The sequence below is a fragment of the Eumetopias jubatus genome, unplaced genomic scaffold (assembly GCF_037043125.1).
Source record: "Eumetopias jubatus isolate StellerSeaLion01/CBP00866 unplaced genomic scaffold, mEumJub1_p1.0 scaffold_3, whole genome shotgun sequence".
Taxonomy (NCBI): domain Eukaryota; kingdom Metazoa; phylum Chordata; class Mammalia; order Carnivora; family Otariidae; genus Eumetopias; species Eumetopias jubatus.
Window position 1 is genome coordinate 55,100,419 of NW_028274809.1, and position 17,682 is coordinate 55,118,100.

The 17,682-nt window shown below is 37.1% G+C and overlaps 1 protein-coding gene across 1 annotated transcript in view; it reads left to right on the forward strand.

Moving 5' to 3' along the window:
• PDE11A (phosphodiesterase 11A) overlaps positions 1–17,682 on the forward strand; it is a 376,001-nt gene that overhangs the window by 45,870 nt on the left and 312,449 nt on the right. The window contains exon 2 of the mRNA XM_028123415.2: positions 1,908–2,066. Within this exon, the coding sequence (XP_027979216.1) occupies positions 1,908–2,066 (159 nt within the window). The remainder of the gene's footprint in view (positions 1–1,907; positions 2,067–17,682) is intronic.

Sequence of the window (17,682 nt, forward strand, 5' to 3'; positions counted from 1 at the left end):
TTTTTTGTCTTTCACAATATTGACATTTTTGAAGAGTTCAGGTCAGACTTCTATAGAATGACCAATAATCTGAATTTTTGTTAATTTTCTCTCTTTTTATAAGATTTTTATTTGTTTATTTGACACAGAGAGACGCAGCGAGAGAAGGAACACAAGCAGGGGCAGTGGGAGAGGGAGAAGCAGGCTTCCCGCTGAGCGGGGAGCCCAATGCGGGGCTCGATCCCAGGACCCTGGGATCATGACCTGAGCCGAAGGCAGATGCTTAATGACTGAGCCACCCAGGCGCCCCTTAATTTTCTTTTCCTCAATGGTCAGATTCATGTTACACATTTGAAAAGAACACTCCATGTTTTTGATGATGTTGTGTCCTCATCACATCGCATCCCATTAGGAGGCATATGATATTATTTCCCATCACGAGGTATATGAGTATTTTGTCTCCTTAGTGGTAATGCTAAGTTTGATTACTTGTTTAACGTGGTGTCCACCCAATCTCTTCACAATAAAGACATCTTTTTCTCTCTGAATTTAATAGGGACTCTTTGGGGTGGCACCCTAAGACTATGTGAATATTCTGTTTAACAACAACCTTTCACCCAGTGGTATTAGCATCCATTGATGATCCTTGCTTGTAGATGTTATTATATTAGTAGTTGCAAGATAGATAATATATAATTTACCATTCCTTCTACATTTTTAATTAATTAATTTATTTTTAAAGGTTTTATTTATTTATTTATTTGACAGAGGGATAGAGAGCACAAGTAGGCAGAGAGGCAGGCAGAGAGAGAGAGGGAGAAGCATACTCCCTCCTGAGCAGAGAGCCCAAAGTGGGACTCAATCCCAGGACCCTGGGATCATGACCTGAGCTGAAGGCAGACATTTAACCATCTGAGCCACCCAGGCGTCCCTGTTCTACATTTTTTAACCTGACATTCTATAAAGAAGCCCTTTCTCTCCTCCCTTCCAACATACTGTTTTTTTTGTTTTTGTTTTTGTTTTTTTTAAAGTATCATTATGGGCTCATAGGTTCTTTTTGCATAGGACATTTTGACTAGAAGTAAAGTAGTGCTTTTCTGCATATATTTTCATAGTGCTTAATCTGAATTTATTAGGTCTTTTTCTTATATGATACTTCATAATCGGTTGTCTATGTGAAGTAACATATTTGAATAAATAGCATAGTGTGGAGCTCCATTAAAAACACTTGCCCCTGGGGGGGGGTGCCTGGGGGTCTTAGTTGGGTAAGGATCCAACTCTTGATTTTGTCTCAGGTCATGATCTCAGAGTCCTGAGATCAAGCCCCATGTTGTGCTCCACGATGGTCCCCACAATGGGCATGGAGCCTGCTTAAGATTTTCTCTCTCGGGCGCCTGGGTGGCTCAGTTGGTTAAGCGATTGCCTTTAGCTCATGTCATGATCCTGGAGTCCCAGGATCGAGTCCCGCATCGGGCTCCCTGCTCAGCGGGGAGTCTGCTTCTCCCTCTGACCCTCCCCCTCTCATGTGCTCTCTCTCTCTCATTCTCTCTCTCAAATAAATAAAATCTTTAAAAAAAAAAAAGATTTTTTCTCTCCCTCCCCATCTGCCCCTCCCCCTGTTCTTGAGTGTGTGCTCCCCCCCCAAAAAAACAAAACCAAAAACACTTGCCCCTTCTCCAACTGTGAGAGGTTGTTGTAGTCAGGTTTAGTTTTTTCATCATTTACCATGGTTAACAACTATGGTAGTGATTTATTTTCATTTATTTTCCTTTGGTGACTTCAACATGAAATCAAATCTGGTATTGTTATTAAAAATTCATTGGGTAAAATTCCTAGTGATAAAATACAATACACAGAAATACACTTCTCTCCCCTTCTCCCTGACAACAATGCACATGCATTTAATGTCCTTTCTGTCTTATTTTTAGGATCGAAGATTCAATGATGAAATTGACAAGCTAACTGGATACAAGACAAAATCACTATTGTGCATGCCTATCCGAAGCAGTGATGGTGAGATTATTGGTGTGGCCCAAGCGATAAATAAGATTCCTGAAGGTGCTCCATTTACTGAAGATGATGAAAAAGTAAGTTTTCATGCCTTTTGTGAGTTGTACTCTCCTTGATCATTGATTGCTCTTCTCCCTGAAAAGGACAGGACTTGTGTGAATAGTTGTTGGATTAACCTATTCATAGATCAAAGAGTTTTTCTCATGTTACACAAAATGTAATGGAAGTTTGGGATATTTCATAGAATGTGTTACAGTTGAAAATAACTACTTCATCTTTTTCTTAGTTTACTTTTTATTGCAAGCCTCAGTAGTGTTCTTTCCTTGGTCTTTATCTTCCGTATACATAAGCTTTTTAATTGAGGATCACACCACCACTACACATGGCCCAAGGGAAGATATGGAATTAGGAAGATGACTGTGTTTCAGAAACTCAACACTTGCTCTTGTGTTTTCATAACTACTATGAAGAATTGTTTTCTCAGTTCTTATATAAAAATCTCAATGAAATGAATGTTATTTAATCGTTATTCCAAATTACTAATAAAGAAAACATTATTTTGTCTCTAAAGAACGCTTGGCTTTGGTAGAAGTGATGTATTTTTGTTCTGAAATGTTAAGTTCTTTCACCATAGTTTATTCACCAGCTCATATTAAAAGAGAGACTCTTCAAAAAGCTGTTCTTTCTGACTTTGAAGCTCTTACCTTTATATTGAATAAAATCTGGTGGAATATTTATGAAATTTGTGGTAAAAGCAAATCTCAAATTAGTTTAAGTTTGATGACTGTCATACACCTATTTGACTAAAAAAAACACTTTATAATTTAACCTTCTGGATGTGAGCTTGCTATTTGCTAGTGCTAATTATTAATGCATTAAACGAATGCAAATGTTCTGGTTCAAAAAGTCAGCGTAAAATATGATTATAAGGAGACAAGATTTTTAAGTGAAGTGAGTCCTTTACTGAGGTCGTATCTGTAGTTGAATTTGAATATCCCAAATCCCAGAAAAGGTTTATAAACCCTTAGGGCGTGATAGGACCTCAGACAATTTCTTACCGATTCAGTGAAAAACTACAGTGTGAAAGCACTTGTGTTGGGGCTGTAGGAAGCACAAAGATAAAACCCAAGTGTTTATGCCATCCTGGAGCTGAACAAGGCAGAAGGCAAGATCATTAATAAGATGACCTAGAACATGCTATGAATGCCTAGGAAAGGGAGGGTTCATCTCACCTGAAGAACCTTCTTGGAAGAGGTGGCATTTGCTCTGATCTCCCAAGAACGCCTAGGCTTCCATAAGACAGAGTCGGGTGAGAAGGTGAGGGCGTTTAGGGATGTATACAATGTAGGCTGCCTCATTCACTCTGCAAATGCTTCCATGGAATGTACCAATAAAGGAAAAATGTTATTTTGTACCAAATATGACAGACAGAGTCTTATAATAATGTACCCGTTATAAGGATTCAGATAAAAGGATTAGAGTTTTGTGTTTTTCCAAACATACAACCACCTGCCCACGACATCTTCCAAACAGTTTAGTTTATGGATGGTAGTTCTGCCTTCACCCTGCCTCCTTCACTTAAAAGGATCCTGTTATATATTTAATTCTCATCTCTGATTGCACTTATGTTAGATTTGTTTTCTGAACTTCTCTCAGTAGATTTATACTTATGGCCTAGGGCTTCATGGGCTCTGAATGATTTACAGGGAAGGTCTACACCGGGCTTTGTCTTGAGCAGCATCAGTGTTTAGCTCTATTGAGAACGAGGGCTGGGACGGAGGTCTGGCCCCACTAAGGACAAATGGGCCTGCTTTGGGTGAGACACTTAATCTTGTGACTCTCCTTTTTCTCCCCTGTCAACTATACTATTCACCATTTACAGCATGAGAATTAAATAAGATCATAAATTACAAATACTTTGTAAAATATAAGAAGCTAGGTAAATATAAAACATAAATTTTTATTTTTTAAATTATCATTTTCCCAAGAGTTTGAAATGTCCTTCTATATTTGTCACTTATCCTCAGGCAACTTATTTCTTAGATTCAATGTCATTTGAGTATCACATTTGTTCCATGTGTTATATTTTTCTCCTTTGCAGTTATCTCATGTGCCCACAATTGCATTTTATTTTTCAGCCTCTACAATTCCCTCACCTGATTTAAAAACACTACTCTAGTCTTACTTCTTGGATGAGGTCTTACCAGTTAGGGCAAGTTGATTATGCTCATGCAGATGACACTAGATGGAGAGTATTTTATCTCAACTTCTATATCTGGTTATTGTTTTTTCCTGCAAGGATTCTATATATTATAAACAAAACAGAAGTGGTGAAGAAGAAAAGCAGAAAACAAAATCTAGAAATGATTAATGGGAAAGAACAAGAGCTAGAGACTTGTTTCAAGTAAGAGAAGATGTTGTGACATAATGACCCATATAGGCCATAGCAATAGTCTACCCTGGTTGAAATTCCATCTCTGCCATAGCTGTGTAACTTTGGGCAAGTTGCTTAGTTGTTTTGTGCTCCAATTTCCTCCTCTTGGAAGAGAGATGATAATAATAATACCTATCTCATGAGATTATAGGGGGATTATATGAGAGAATACAGGGAGAGAACTTGGAAGAGCGCCTAGCACATAGTAAGTCCTCGTAAAAAATTAGCTCTCACTGACAGCACATTAATACATGTGAGGTACAGTCTGGTCTCTGTTTAAAAACTAGCTCTATATAAGTTGTCTACAAGTTTTTATTAATGACAGCCTATATACCTGTTCCACTATTGGAGCTACAACAATGAAATGAGGCTTATATGTCTTTATAAATTCACATTTCTCTTGCGTGATTGTTAATGCATAGAGTATTTTACTTGGCACAAGTGAAAAAGAAAAGTCTCGGCATAAGACTATGCTTATATACTAATTTGTATTCTACTTTTTAGAGTTATTTCTTACATATATGTCCACATGTGAATGTAGTCTACATTTGCCATTATTAGGGATTATGAAGTTTTTTTCTTTTCTTTTTCTACATGGCCTAGTTTGCTTAGTCATTGTCCTATTACTGGAAATTTGGGTTATTTCCAGTTTTTCACTAATTCAAAATAGCCCCTAAATGAACATCTTGAACAAATTACCTTTTTCTTTTGTGTTATTTCCTTGGGGTATATTCCAAAGACTGAAATTACTGAGTCAAAGGGCAAGAAAAGTTTTATAGCTCTCATTCCAAGATACAGATAGCTTTCGGGAATACTGAACCTATTTACAATAGTAGTAGCTTGCCCACACCTCTTTTTTGCAGAGCCCTACCACCTTTGTTCAGTCCCCATTTTAAAACTCAAATTAGTTTTCCGCAGCCTGCCAACCGGCTTCAAACAACCTCCTCCCACACTCACCAGTATAATTTAAGCAACAGAAGTTTCAGTGTTGCCTGCAAGTAAAGAAGAAAGGAAGGGAACTGGAAGGCCCGTGCTCAGTGGTAGGTAGGGGGCGCCAGATCAGATAGCCTTCGAAGCAGGTTCAAGTCTTTGCCCTGCTGCTTATTAGCTGAGTGACCTTGAGCAAGTCGCTCAATTTTTCTTAGCCTCAGAATCTCTGTAATAGTGTTGTGGTAAGGGATAAAATAGAGATGTAAAGTGCTTAAGGTAGCACTTACCAGTAAATGAACTTCATGAAATCTTGTCATCTATTTCAAAGTAGAACTAAAATAATTTGAACCTTATTTGTTATTTTACTTTATACACATAACTGCTATGTCATCATTTGTATGGGTAGTGATAAATTTATTGCACATTTAGCATAATATGATTTGTATGTCCTGATATCTTAAAATGTCAACTTCTGGAGAGTATCAGCTGTGTTGTGTTTGGTGTAATTCCAAATATTTTGCAATATGAGAATCAGTAAATTATTTGCCTGGGACAAATTGAAAATTAAAAGTGGTATATTCATTTCTGGGCCATTTGTATATCTAACACAATTGTGCATAGGATCGTATTGTGTTTCTCGAAAATTTTATGCCTATATTTCAGTGGCTGTGCCGTATCACATAAAGTTGATGGAAAAGCCTGGAAAGGTCAAGATAATTTCCCACCAACCCTGCCCTCATCCAATGCAGGAATCTTTACCTGAGAGATGGTCATCCAGACCCTGCCTAAAAACTTCACTTTTAATGACTTTAAAATCATCATACTCTTTAAAGTTCTTGCATAATAGCAGTAATTTTATCAACAGTGGTTAAAGTTTTGTATGAAATAACAGTCTACCATAGGCACATATTAATAATTTAAATTACATACTGACAAATTACTAGTTCTGTAATTCATGTTGTAAGTGCACACAAAGGCAGATCATACAAGGGAGATACTTGTAATTTCCTGGTTCACTTCGTGGGTTTCTAGCAAATGTCCCTAATCTTCAGTGATACGTATAAGCTAGCTGATTTAGGTGGTATGACTATGTTCCTTTCATCCAATTAATTTATCACTTTGTTATTCTTGGGTGAGTAAAGAGAGGCATTATTTTGCAGAATAAAATGAGACCTGAATGGGGAGCAAACACTGGTTATCTATCAAGATGTAGGGGCAGGCCAGATGAAACCTGGAATATGGCAATGAACATGGGCTCTTATCTGCCCTTCCCAGTTTGCCCATACCTGGTCCCCAAAGGAGCCATTTCTTATTGCAGTATTGCATAAAGACGATGTCTATTGCATTCACTTTCCAACAGCTGACATATAAGCAGCTGTGGCTTGAAGTTCTCCAGCTAATCTCAACAGGGTTTCTTTAGTGTGTGGTCACCTCTCTCCAGCTCATAATTCAGAATGTTCAGCCATCCTGTTGCTCTCTTTCATGCCAGCATGTTCAGACACCCTGCAGAGCTGGGATGCAGCCAGCTGAGCTTGGCTACTGGGACTGGCCACATTCCAGGACTTCGTTATGGGTGACGCTGCCCTGCCAGTTGGTGTTGAGGATGGTGCACAAATGATACTAATGAGATTTACAGAAGCTGGAGTTTTGTTATTGACAACAGGCCTGAAACTTCCAGCCAAGTAATGGGAAGGATTTGATAAGCTCTTGGCTTTACATTTTTAAGCTGTTCCTGATTGTGCAAAGGCTAATGTTTAGGATCCTGGTGAGATGTCAAGGGTGCAAAAGATATTATAATTCATTTTGGTGAGGAGGAGGGAGATTGAATATGTCTTGCTGATAGGGGTGACAAATTGGGGGTCCCAGAAGACTGAATGCAGCTCACAGATGTGTAACTTGCATGGAATTTGACTGGCATAAGATTGATTTTTTTTTTTTTTTTAAGTCTTTGGCTGTAAGCTTTAGTTCTGCCATAATAGCCAATCCCTGAACAACTAGTCAGTTTAATAAAATCAGCTTTTTTTCTGTCATCTTCTAAAGAGTTAGTTTCTACACAAAGGTAGTTTTCAACAAGTACTTTTTAAATAGTTGTTATTTTGAAAAATCTCTTGTATACATGGCTAGTGGTATTGCAATTCCGCCAGGTAAGTTTATGTGTTTTCTATTAATGCTCTGTTGTCTTTTGGATACTCAAATGCTAAATGAGCAGTGAATTAACTAATTCTAAGAAGTGGCCTTTGTATTCTTATTTCATTTTCCCTGCTTTTCTACCTATATTCCAATTAAGTTAGATTTCCAAAACTATGGCAATAAAATTATAATTAAAAAGTCAATGTTTAGGGGCATCTGGGTGGCTCAGTTGGTTAAGCATCTGACTCAATTTTGGCTCAGGTCATGAACACAGTGTCGTGAAATTGAGCTCCATGTCAGGCTTGTGCTCAGTGCAGAGTCTGCTTGAGATTCTCTCTCTCCCTCTCTGTCTGCCCCTCCCCTCATGCTCTCCCCCCTAATAATAGTAATAATAATAATAATAATAATTTTAGGATTTAGATGTCCTGGCAGATGGCTCTTGATTTCAAGTTATACTTGATCAATAAAATTTCAGTCCTAGAAAAATTTGGATGAAATCTCCTAAGTTGTTGATTGCAATACTTTATATTTAAACTGGCTAGTCACTGCACTATTTGCCTTCTAACAGCTATTACCCAGGTCCCATATGATCACTGTGAAACTACAAGAGCTTCAGAGACTCATTTGTTCATGTTCAATGTATTCCCTGGACTATATCTGACCGAGAGGTTCAGAAACAAACAAGATCTAAAGGAAAACCATTACCAACACAGTCTGTGTCAGAACTTAGGTTAAACGTCAGGGAATTTTTCCTATTGGAGAAATATTGTTGTAGACTTCTAGCTCTATTCTCTGCCTCTTCCTTAGGCAGTCTAACTTTGGGGTAAGAAGGCAGGTCTACCTGTTGGGACCATCTTAGGGGTTCACATTCAACGAAAAGTGGTCACTCTGTCCCAGATTTGGTCTTGTGCTTGACTTATATTCATATCTAACTGCACAAAAGCCTCTTCTTCTTTATCCTTTTCTAAGATTTAAGTCCAAGTCTGACGTCTCAGATTTAAGGAGACACTCTTCTGAAAGTGATTATTGTTTGTTCTTAATAGTGGTTCTAATATTTTATAGTGTAACATTTTTTCAGATGTTCCCAATGGTTGCAGTTGGATTTTGACTAACAATTAATTTAGAAAATATATAGTGACCAAATAATCAGGAAGTAAAAAAAAACTAGTAATACAACAATTGACAAAATGAAGAGCAGTGCCTACATGGTGCATTTTATATTTCAGATGCAAATAATGCTTGGTATGCCTGTAAGTTTGCAGGACCCTTGCAGAAATTCTGATGTCATCAGATGACTGATAATGCCGGCATTTGTAATTTCCTGCTTTCTTAGTTTCTTTTTTTTATATTTCTAAGAGTTACTAAGGAAATGATAAGTGCTTAGATACAGCATCCTTCTTTCTATCTCTTTCCATATAGTTTGCTAAACCTTGGAGGGTAGCTTGCATTTAGCAAGAACATGAAATAGCAGGAACATGAAATAAATGAACTAAATAATTTACATGGCAATAACTGTTCCAATGACAAATGGAGACAATTTTGAGTGATCGTTGATCCGAACATCATTTTTAGCAGCTGAATAATGTTCCATTGTGTGGAGGAACCATTCACTGACTCAATACTGACTGAGTTTCTACTTAGTAGACACTATTTTTGAGGCACTTCCCAGTACTGGAGTTAAACTGATGAATAAGATGGACAAAAATTCCTCCTCTCTCCTAGTTTAATTCTTGTGGTAAAAACAGACAATAAACAAAGTAAATATGTGAGTATATAACATAACTTTAAGTAGTGATTAGATGTGTAATTTTTATAAATTAGATAATTAAATAATATTTTCTGTAGTTTCTATTTATATGAGTGTGCTTTATTAAGGCTAGGTAATATCAAAAGGGCTCACGATAAAATAGTGTCTTTTACTAGGGAGCGAGATTTGATCCAAAACTCCTTCTCAAATAACTATGATAAATTGTGTTGGCCTCTTCAACTGAATCTCTTTCTTTTTTTCCTCTAAACTCCAGGTGTTCATGTAAAGTGTGTGTCCCTCTAGGCTGCCTTAGGCACTAAACTTGAAGTACAAGAAAGTGTTGTCTTTTTATTGTGCTTACCTCAAGTATCTTTGTGCTGCATCTGCTCATGAATATCACACTGTAATCAAGGTATCAAGCTACCATCAACTGAACTGGGGATATTAAGAGACCTGACAACCTTAAACCTGACACTGCCAGGCTATAGATATATATAGCTGGATGGACAGGACTCTGGGGCATCTGGGAGGGAAAGGTCAGGGCCTGAGAGGAGTTCAGTGCATTCTGATTTTCAGGTACTGATAATACACCTATGGCTTTTACTAGCTGGCAGGACATGAAATATTCTTATTAGTCAAGCCACTTCTAGAAGTGCAAAATGACAAAAAACTCTATAAACTCTATCTCTGACTTGTACATGGCTTGGACAAGGGAGGATGATATGCAATCCGCAGATCAGAAATAAATAAGCACTTGTTGGCAAGAAGAATTATTTCTAAAGAACTAGAACAGGGTGTTGTTGGATTCGTGGTTAGCAAAGCTTTCAAATTAAGACAGATTAAGACTGTCTTTGAATAATTGGTTTTGTGTTACTGTCTGAATAAAACAGCAGGGTTTCTTCTTTTCGCCTTAGAGGCTGAAATACTTGAATTGGAATTTTGAAAACTTAGGTCAAATTCTTTTTTGATTAAAAGTGAAAGTTAGTAGAATTCCAAGTACATTTGGCTATCTTTGAATTAGGCATCTAGGTCTTTCTTGTTTTATTTTCCTTTCCTTTTATGAAAGATTATTTTCTAATTATAAGAGTAGTGCAAGCCTATGGCAGAAAATTTACAAAGTACAAAAATAAAGGGAAAACTAAAATCACCTATAATGCTAACTTTCAGAAGTAATTCTGTTAATATTCTTGGTGTATTTCTTTATATTTATTTATTTTGGCCTATGAATGAAGGTATATTTCCAAATTTGCATCATGTAGCATGATACCTGGTATTTTGTCATGCTTTAAGCACTTCTTCAAGGAGGTAATTTAAATGTTTGCATTATGTTCTATCATGTAATTATACAATAGTTTATTTAATCATTTTTTTCCCCCTCAGCATTTAGGTTGTTTCCAAAATCATGTTCTGGGCTCCTGAGTGGCTCATTTGGTTGAGTGGCTCACTCTCGATTTCTGCTCAGGTCATGATCTCAAGGTCTTGGGATCGAGCCCCTTGTGGGCTCTGCACTCAGTGGGGAGTCTGCTTGAGAAGTCTCCCTCTCCCTCTGCTCCTGCCCCTGCTCATGCACTCTCTCTCTCTCTCAAATAAATAAATCTTAAAAAAATATCATGTTCTAATAAAATTACAGTGAATGAACTTCTTTATAAATAAACCTTGGATTCCATCTTAGGATAGCTAGATTAAGTTGCTGTTTTGTAAGTCAAAAATATTGGTAATTTTCTATAGTTCAAACTGATGCTTAGGGTTACTGGGTCAAGGAGCTTGAATATTAGTAATTTTTACAACAGCTGTATTGTGGTATAATTCCATGCCATACAATTCATTCATTTAAAGCAACAATTCAGTGGTTTTTAGTATATTTATAGAGATGTGTAACTATCACCACACTCAATTTGAGAAAATTTTCATCACCCCACAAGAAACCCCATATCCATCAGCAGTCATTCTCATTTGCCGCCAGCCCTCTCAGTTTTAGGCAACCATCAATGTACTTCCTGTTGTTGCGGATTTGCCTATTTGGGGCAATTTGTATAAATGGAATGATACAATATGTGGTCCTCAGTGACAGGCTTCTTCCACTTAGCATAATGTTTTCAAAGATTCATCCATGTTGCAAAATGTATCAGTGTTACTTCATTTCTTCTGGTGGTGGAATAAAATTCCTATGGATACACCACATTTTATTTATCCATTCCTCAGTTGATGGACATTTGGGTTGCTTCTACTTTTTGACTATTATGAATAATACTGCTGTGAACATTTGCATACCTGTTTTCATTTTTCTTGGATATGTACCTAGGAGTGGAATTGCTGAGTTATATGATAGCTCTAATGTTTAACCTTTTGAGGAGCTACCAGACTGTTTTCCAAAATGGCTGCACTATTTTACATTTCCACCAACAGTGTATGAGTGTTCTAATTTCTCCACCTCCTTGCCAATACTTGTTATTATGAGTCTTTTTGATTACAGTCATCCTAGTGGATATGAAGTGGTATTTCATTGTGGTTTTGATTTGCCTTACCCTGATAGCTAATGATGTTGAACATCCTTTCAGGTGGTTATTGGTGGGACATTTATTTTTAAAGCTCATGATAAATTTGACCCATTTTTATCTCCAGAAAATGGTGTTACTTATGATGCGCCATATGTCAACTTACTGAAACTTTACAACCTTCAACATTAAAATTTTTTAAAAATTGCATTCTTTTGGGGCACCTGGGTGGCTCAGTCAGGCATCTGCCTTTGGCTCAGGTGATGATCCCAGGGTCCTGGGATCGAGCCCCACATCAGGCTCCCTGCTTAGCGGGAAGCCTGCTTCTTCCTCTCCCACTCCCCCTGCTTGTGTTCCCTCTCTGGCTGTCTCTCTCTCTGTCAAATAAATAAATAAAATCTTTAAAAAAATTGCATTCTTTTGATTTCTAATTTCACTTTATTTCCACTCCTTTGATTTACTCTGTGTGTGTATGTACTCCACAAGGAATGAATTAACCATTGATCTAAGTTAATTTATTTTTTTAATTAGAGAAAAGACTAGGCCACCTGGGTGGCTCAGTTGGTTAAGTGTCGGACTCTTGGTTTCAGCTCAGGTCATGATCTCATGAACTGTGAGATCAAGCCCTGCATGGGGCTCTGTGCTCAGTGGGGAGTCTGCTCACACACACACTCTCCTCTCTCTCTCTCTAAAATAAATAAATAAATCTTAAAAAATATAAAAAGAAAAAAAGACTAGCACGAACCAAACTGACCTAAGCCAGTTGGGCCACACACAACTATTAGGTTGCTCATAATAGCACCTAGGTACATCATAATAGTTGCCAAAAAGTTTGCAGTAAGTAGGAGTTAACTACTAACTATCCTATAACTTTGCTACTTGGTTTTAATGAAAGGTGATCTCAGAGCAAATTCTGCTGCATATAAAGACATTTATTTAAACAAAGACTTATTGGCAAGTCAGGTCAAATAGTACAGACACTGTTCAGTAAGCTTTATGAAGTCCAAGTTCTCTTAATGTTAAGTGATCAAAACACCACTCGCAATATCTCAGAAGCAGAATCTGGTTGCTCTTGTGGTGGAAATCAGACAACTAGAATCCTTTGACCAAATGGCAGGATTGGACAGCCTCAGGCTCCATTCCTATGGATACAAGTTTGGAACTTGCTAGATTTTTATACCTTATTAATACAAAGGTTGGGGGGATGTCTCTAGAATATTATTACCAATATACATATCCTGCATACCACTAATTTCAGTAATTACCATCCATATCTAATATCCATTGTGCTGATTAATTAGCTATTAATTTCACCAGCGAAAGTCCATTTTTAACATTGGCAAAGCACCATGCTATTAATGGCAGGCAAAACTCTCTGGAGCCCTTGTAATAACCACATTTGGAGTATGGCTTTCTGATTATCCGTAGAGGGTGAATTCTTGAGAGGACAACTGTCTGTTCCTCAGTGGCATATTAAACCTGCCCCGCTGGTGGGGCACACAGAATTTCACATTATCTTTGTTAAAGAAAAAGCAAATTTTAGACATATGAGAGCATGGAGTACCTCTCAGTGGTTTTTTTTTCTTAGAAAGAAAACAAGAATAAAGAAAATCATTTATTGTCTACTCTGTGGTAAGTGTTCTGCATACATTACCTAATTTAATCATTTAATCCCCAACAACCCTGTGGGTAATTATTATCATCCTCATTTTATGGATGGGAAAACTAAATGTAAGAGATTTTAATAATGTGTCCAGGATTACTTGGTTTGTAAGTGACAGAGCTGGGCATCATCTCTGCCTGTCCATCTTCTTATGGCGTGTTGGAATGCTTGGTGGCTGTTCGTTATTTTCCTATTACATCATCTTCACTTTGGAGACTCATGAATACACCTGATGTGCATGCATGGTTGGTTAAATAAAATGTGAGATTCTGCATATTTAATAGATTTCAGGGAGAGCATGTGACTGAGTAAAACATAATTTCTAAATTACATTGCTAGAGGCATTCTGGCCTTTTCTAAGTATCTGTAACCAAGTTTGAGTTTTATGTCCATAAGAAAAATAAAAACACTAACAAGCTAGACAGTGATTAAAAAATATAATATAATATTAAAAAGAGTATATTAAAAAATAATGATGGCTTTGTATACATACAACTATTAAGTAGATGATTTAATATTTTCTTTTTATTTCATTTTTGTGTTTCAGTGACAAATAAAACATTTTACATTTATGTTTTTAATGTATTTTTTTCCCTCCTGAGGTTGAAAAGGAGGTGAGGATAAGTCTAACTGTAGCTTTCTTTTGCTTTTTGCAAGTCAGAATTTGCAAATAGTGTTCAATTTCACTGAGCAGAGAAGTGAGGTGTTCCACTGAATTATCTCTAGCTTAGAGGGTTGGTTTTTTGTTTAGCAAAATTATGGAGTATGCTGTTTAAATGAAGCTACATTATATTCTTGGAGAATTTCAAATAGAATATAAGATGACTTGATAGCATACTTCATAATTTTTATTTTAAATAATATATTGATTTTAAAAATATACTTGTATTTTTTTTTTCCTTTTCTTTTTTTTCTGTATCGGAGGTAGACATGAAGCCATTTCTTTTTGTCATTTTCCATTATTTCCTTTTATTTCTCCCACATGTGCCCTGGATAATATCCTGGCTAGATATGATTGTAGGCTATTTGCGCTGGCAGATTCTAATTCCATTGCCAGTCAGCAACTGTAGGAGCATTGTCCCCACCCCCTTCATGTTCCGCACACTCCATTTAGAAATGAGAAAAAGTCTCAAAGGTAGGCACCACTGTATTACCAAAGGAGGCAGCAAAGTTCCCCCGGGGAGGCCCTGAGCTGAAGTGAGAGCATGTTAAGAGGGGGAGAAAGTAATGAACACTTTTGAAAAATGAGGTTATGTAAGTTAGAGCTGCCCAGAGATGCTCTGAAAGTCTATTAAACACAGTTCTTGAGAGGGGTTTAAATGAAACTAAATGCAATAACAAAACTCTCTCACTGGAGAGAATTTAAAATGATTCCTCTGAATTAATTGACACTATCAGAAGGCTGGAGCGTGCTTATCTGTCTGAAAAGTGTGTTTGGTGTTTTGGAAGAATCGCTTTCTATGGCATATAAGTGACTGGGAAATCAATATCTTTTCTTTAAAGCTGCCACGTAGTCTGTAGCACTGGGTAATTATGTCCACCATGGCATCTGGGAAGTCTTATCTCCATCTTTAGTGCTTGATCATTTGGTATACTTCATTTCCCAAACCTACCCGTATCTGTTTTCTTTCTGTCTCTTAAAAAAACAAAACAAAACAAAAAGCAACGTGTTTCTAATTAATCTTGCAAATCCTTTAATAGTGACATCAGTTTTGTTTGTCATGATTTCTCAGTGAAAAACTGAAATTTGTTCTAGGCATTTTGTCCAACTTTCTATTTCCAAACCCAAAATGTGCCTTTAAAATAAGCTGTGAATTATTCTCCCCCGTCATGAAGACAGAGAATCACAATCTTCGGATGAACCTTTAAGTGTCCATTGCTCCTTGTTGTGTTTGGCTCTAGATTTATTTCAAAACCTCAGTTTAACAATTTGACATGATACATTCATGATTTGGATAGTCATGAGACGTAATGGGAGTTTGCTGTTACTATTCTTTTAACTTCTGATATAAGGTGATGGGAATTATTGTCTCTTTAAGACTGACAATAAATTCATTTTACTCTAGATCTTGAATGACCACCGTTTTAAGATTCGGTTCTGATACTTGTGGTTTGTTGCCATGGGAGTTTCTGTTGCTTTAGCTTTGAAGATCCATCCAGTTGAAAGCAAAACTGTATAAATTATGGCAAACCTCTGGTTTGCAGCATGGATTTCTTAAGTAGAAGAAAACTGGAAACCAAACGGTTTCTTCCTTTCTTGTCTTCAAATTGTTGCCAGGGGGAAGATTATGCACAGATCATTGGGTTAAGCAAGCGTTATTGTTCCCCCTGCCATGCACAGAGTAATAAGTCATTCTCCTTGAAATTACATCTTCACTAGGACCAGCATAGGAAACATAGTTCTATTTGTGTTGGAAGTACAAGGTCACAGCCATTCACCTGGAAGATGATCCTTCACAATTATTCCCAGAAAAATACTTTGGAAAAATACTCTCTGCTCTTCATGTTCAATGATGTAAAATGTTTGTACTGAACTTGTTATGGGCACTAAAGGCAGAGAGCTTATCCAACAGATAGACCTGTGGTCTGGTGCTATATTTAGCAAGACAGTCAACTGGAATATGGTAGGATACATGCCAGTTCATTCCATTTACTATCTTAAAAGCTATTGGCAGCATCAATCATTATAATAACAGCAGAATTTACATTTGCAGAGACTTTAATCTTCACACATATTTAACCCATATGATTCTGTCAATATTCTTATGAGATAGGTAAGACAGTTGTTAAATTTTTTATTACAGATGAGGTGACTGAAGTCTGTCTCATCTAGCAAGAAATTAATAGTGGAATTGGGACGTCAGTGTGCTTTCCTCTCCTTCTGCCTGTCTTGTCATTTTTTTGTAAACAGTGCATTGACTATTCCCACTACTTAGAAAGAGGAGAGCTCAGAGTAAAGAGTACCCATTGGGTTAATTGTAGAAATTATGCCATTTAATATGCCACAGAGTACAGCTAACTAATCAGTAGGAAATGGAAGATCATAACAATGAAATCACAGTTCTTCACAGATGATGAAAAATGAGTTGTTAAAGAGATAAAGGCGACATAAGAATCTTATCTGATAAATCCTCATGGAAAATTATTAAGAACCATCTGCTCTGAATGTATGAATATTATAGAAAGCAAAGATACTTGAGAAATTATTTTCTTCAAACTTTCATTTTACAACTAAAAAAAAAAAGTTCAGAGATTTCAGATTATTTGCCCCAGGTTACAGTTAGAAAATGACAGAGCTAAGAGTTGAATCTGTATCTTCAAACTCCAGTGTTCCTGGGCTTTACTCTATGCCATACTGATATTTGGCTGCCAATGGACAGAGTTCAACTCTGGTCCTCTGGTGAGCAACACCACACAGGGAACCTCATTTTATGGGTAGGAAAATCCTGATTGAAGAATGTCCCCAGAAGCAATTAGTATGTCTGTGGTATAATGTATCCCAAGAGCTCTTTGCCTGTCTTCTCACAGATGTAGGAGCCTGCAGTGTTTCTGCTCCACAGTGAAAAGGATTTGTGGAGAATCATCTACACATTTCAGCTGCAAGAGCTGAGAATGAGAAAAAAAAAAAAAAGAATCTCTGTTCTCCAGCCAATACTGAAGTAAAGTACGTATTGTCATGTCCTTTGACAATCTCAGTCATGCTGGAATCACATCAGAATACTTACGTGAGATTCTAGACTGGCATAGTTTTGACACCCTTAAGCTGATATTTGGATAGAGCAATTTTATGGCAAACTGAGGAATCTTCAAAAAATTGGTATGCAAATCAGTGGTCTGCATGGCTTAAGAACCTTAAAAGGGGGCTACAACTATTAAACTATCTACTGTGATCATTGATTTTTGATAGTTAACACAATGTATTTAAGAGTAAATGGAACCTCTGAAGTAAAACTATATGGAATGGTTAAAAACTACATTAAAAACTATAAGAAATAGGGCGCCTGGGTGGCTCAGTCGTTAAGTGACTGCCTTCGGCTCAGGTCATGATCCTGGAGTCCCGGATCTAGTGTGGCCCCCCCCCCCCCCCCCGGCATCGGGCTCCCTGCTCAGCAGGGAGTCTGCTTCTCCCTCTGACCCTCTTCCCTCTTGTGCTTTCTATCTCTCATTCTCTCTCTCTCTCAAATAAATAAATAAAATCTTTAAAAAAAGAAATAAAAAATATCCGTGAAAATGGGTTTTGAGTAGGTAGGAGGCACAGGTTCGTTGGAAAGACAAATAGTATGAATCACAGTTC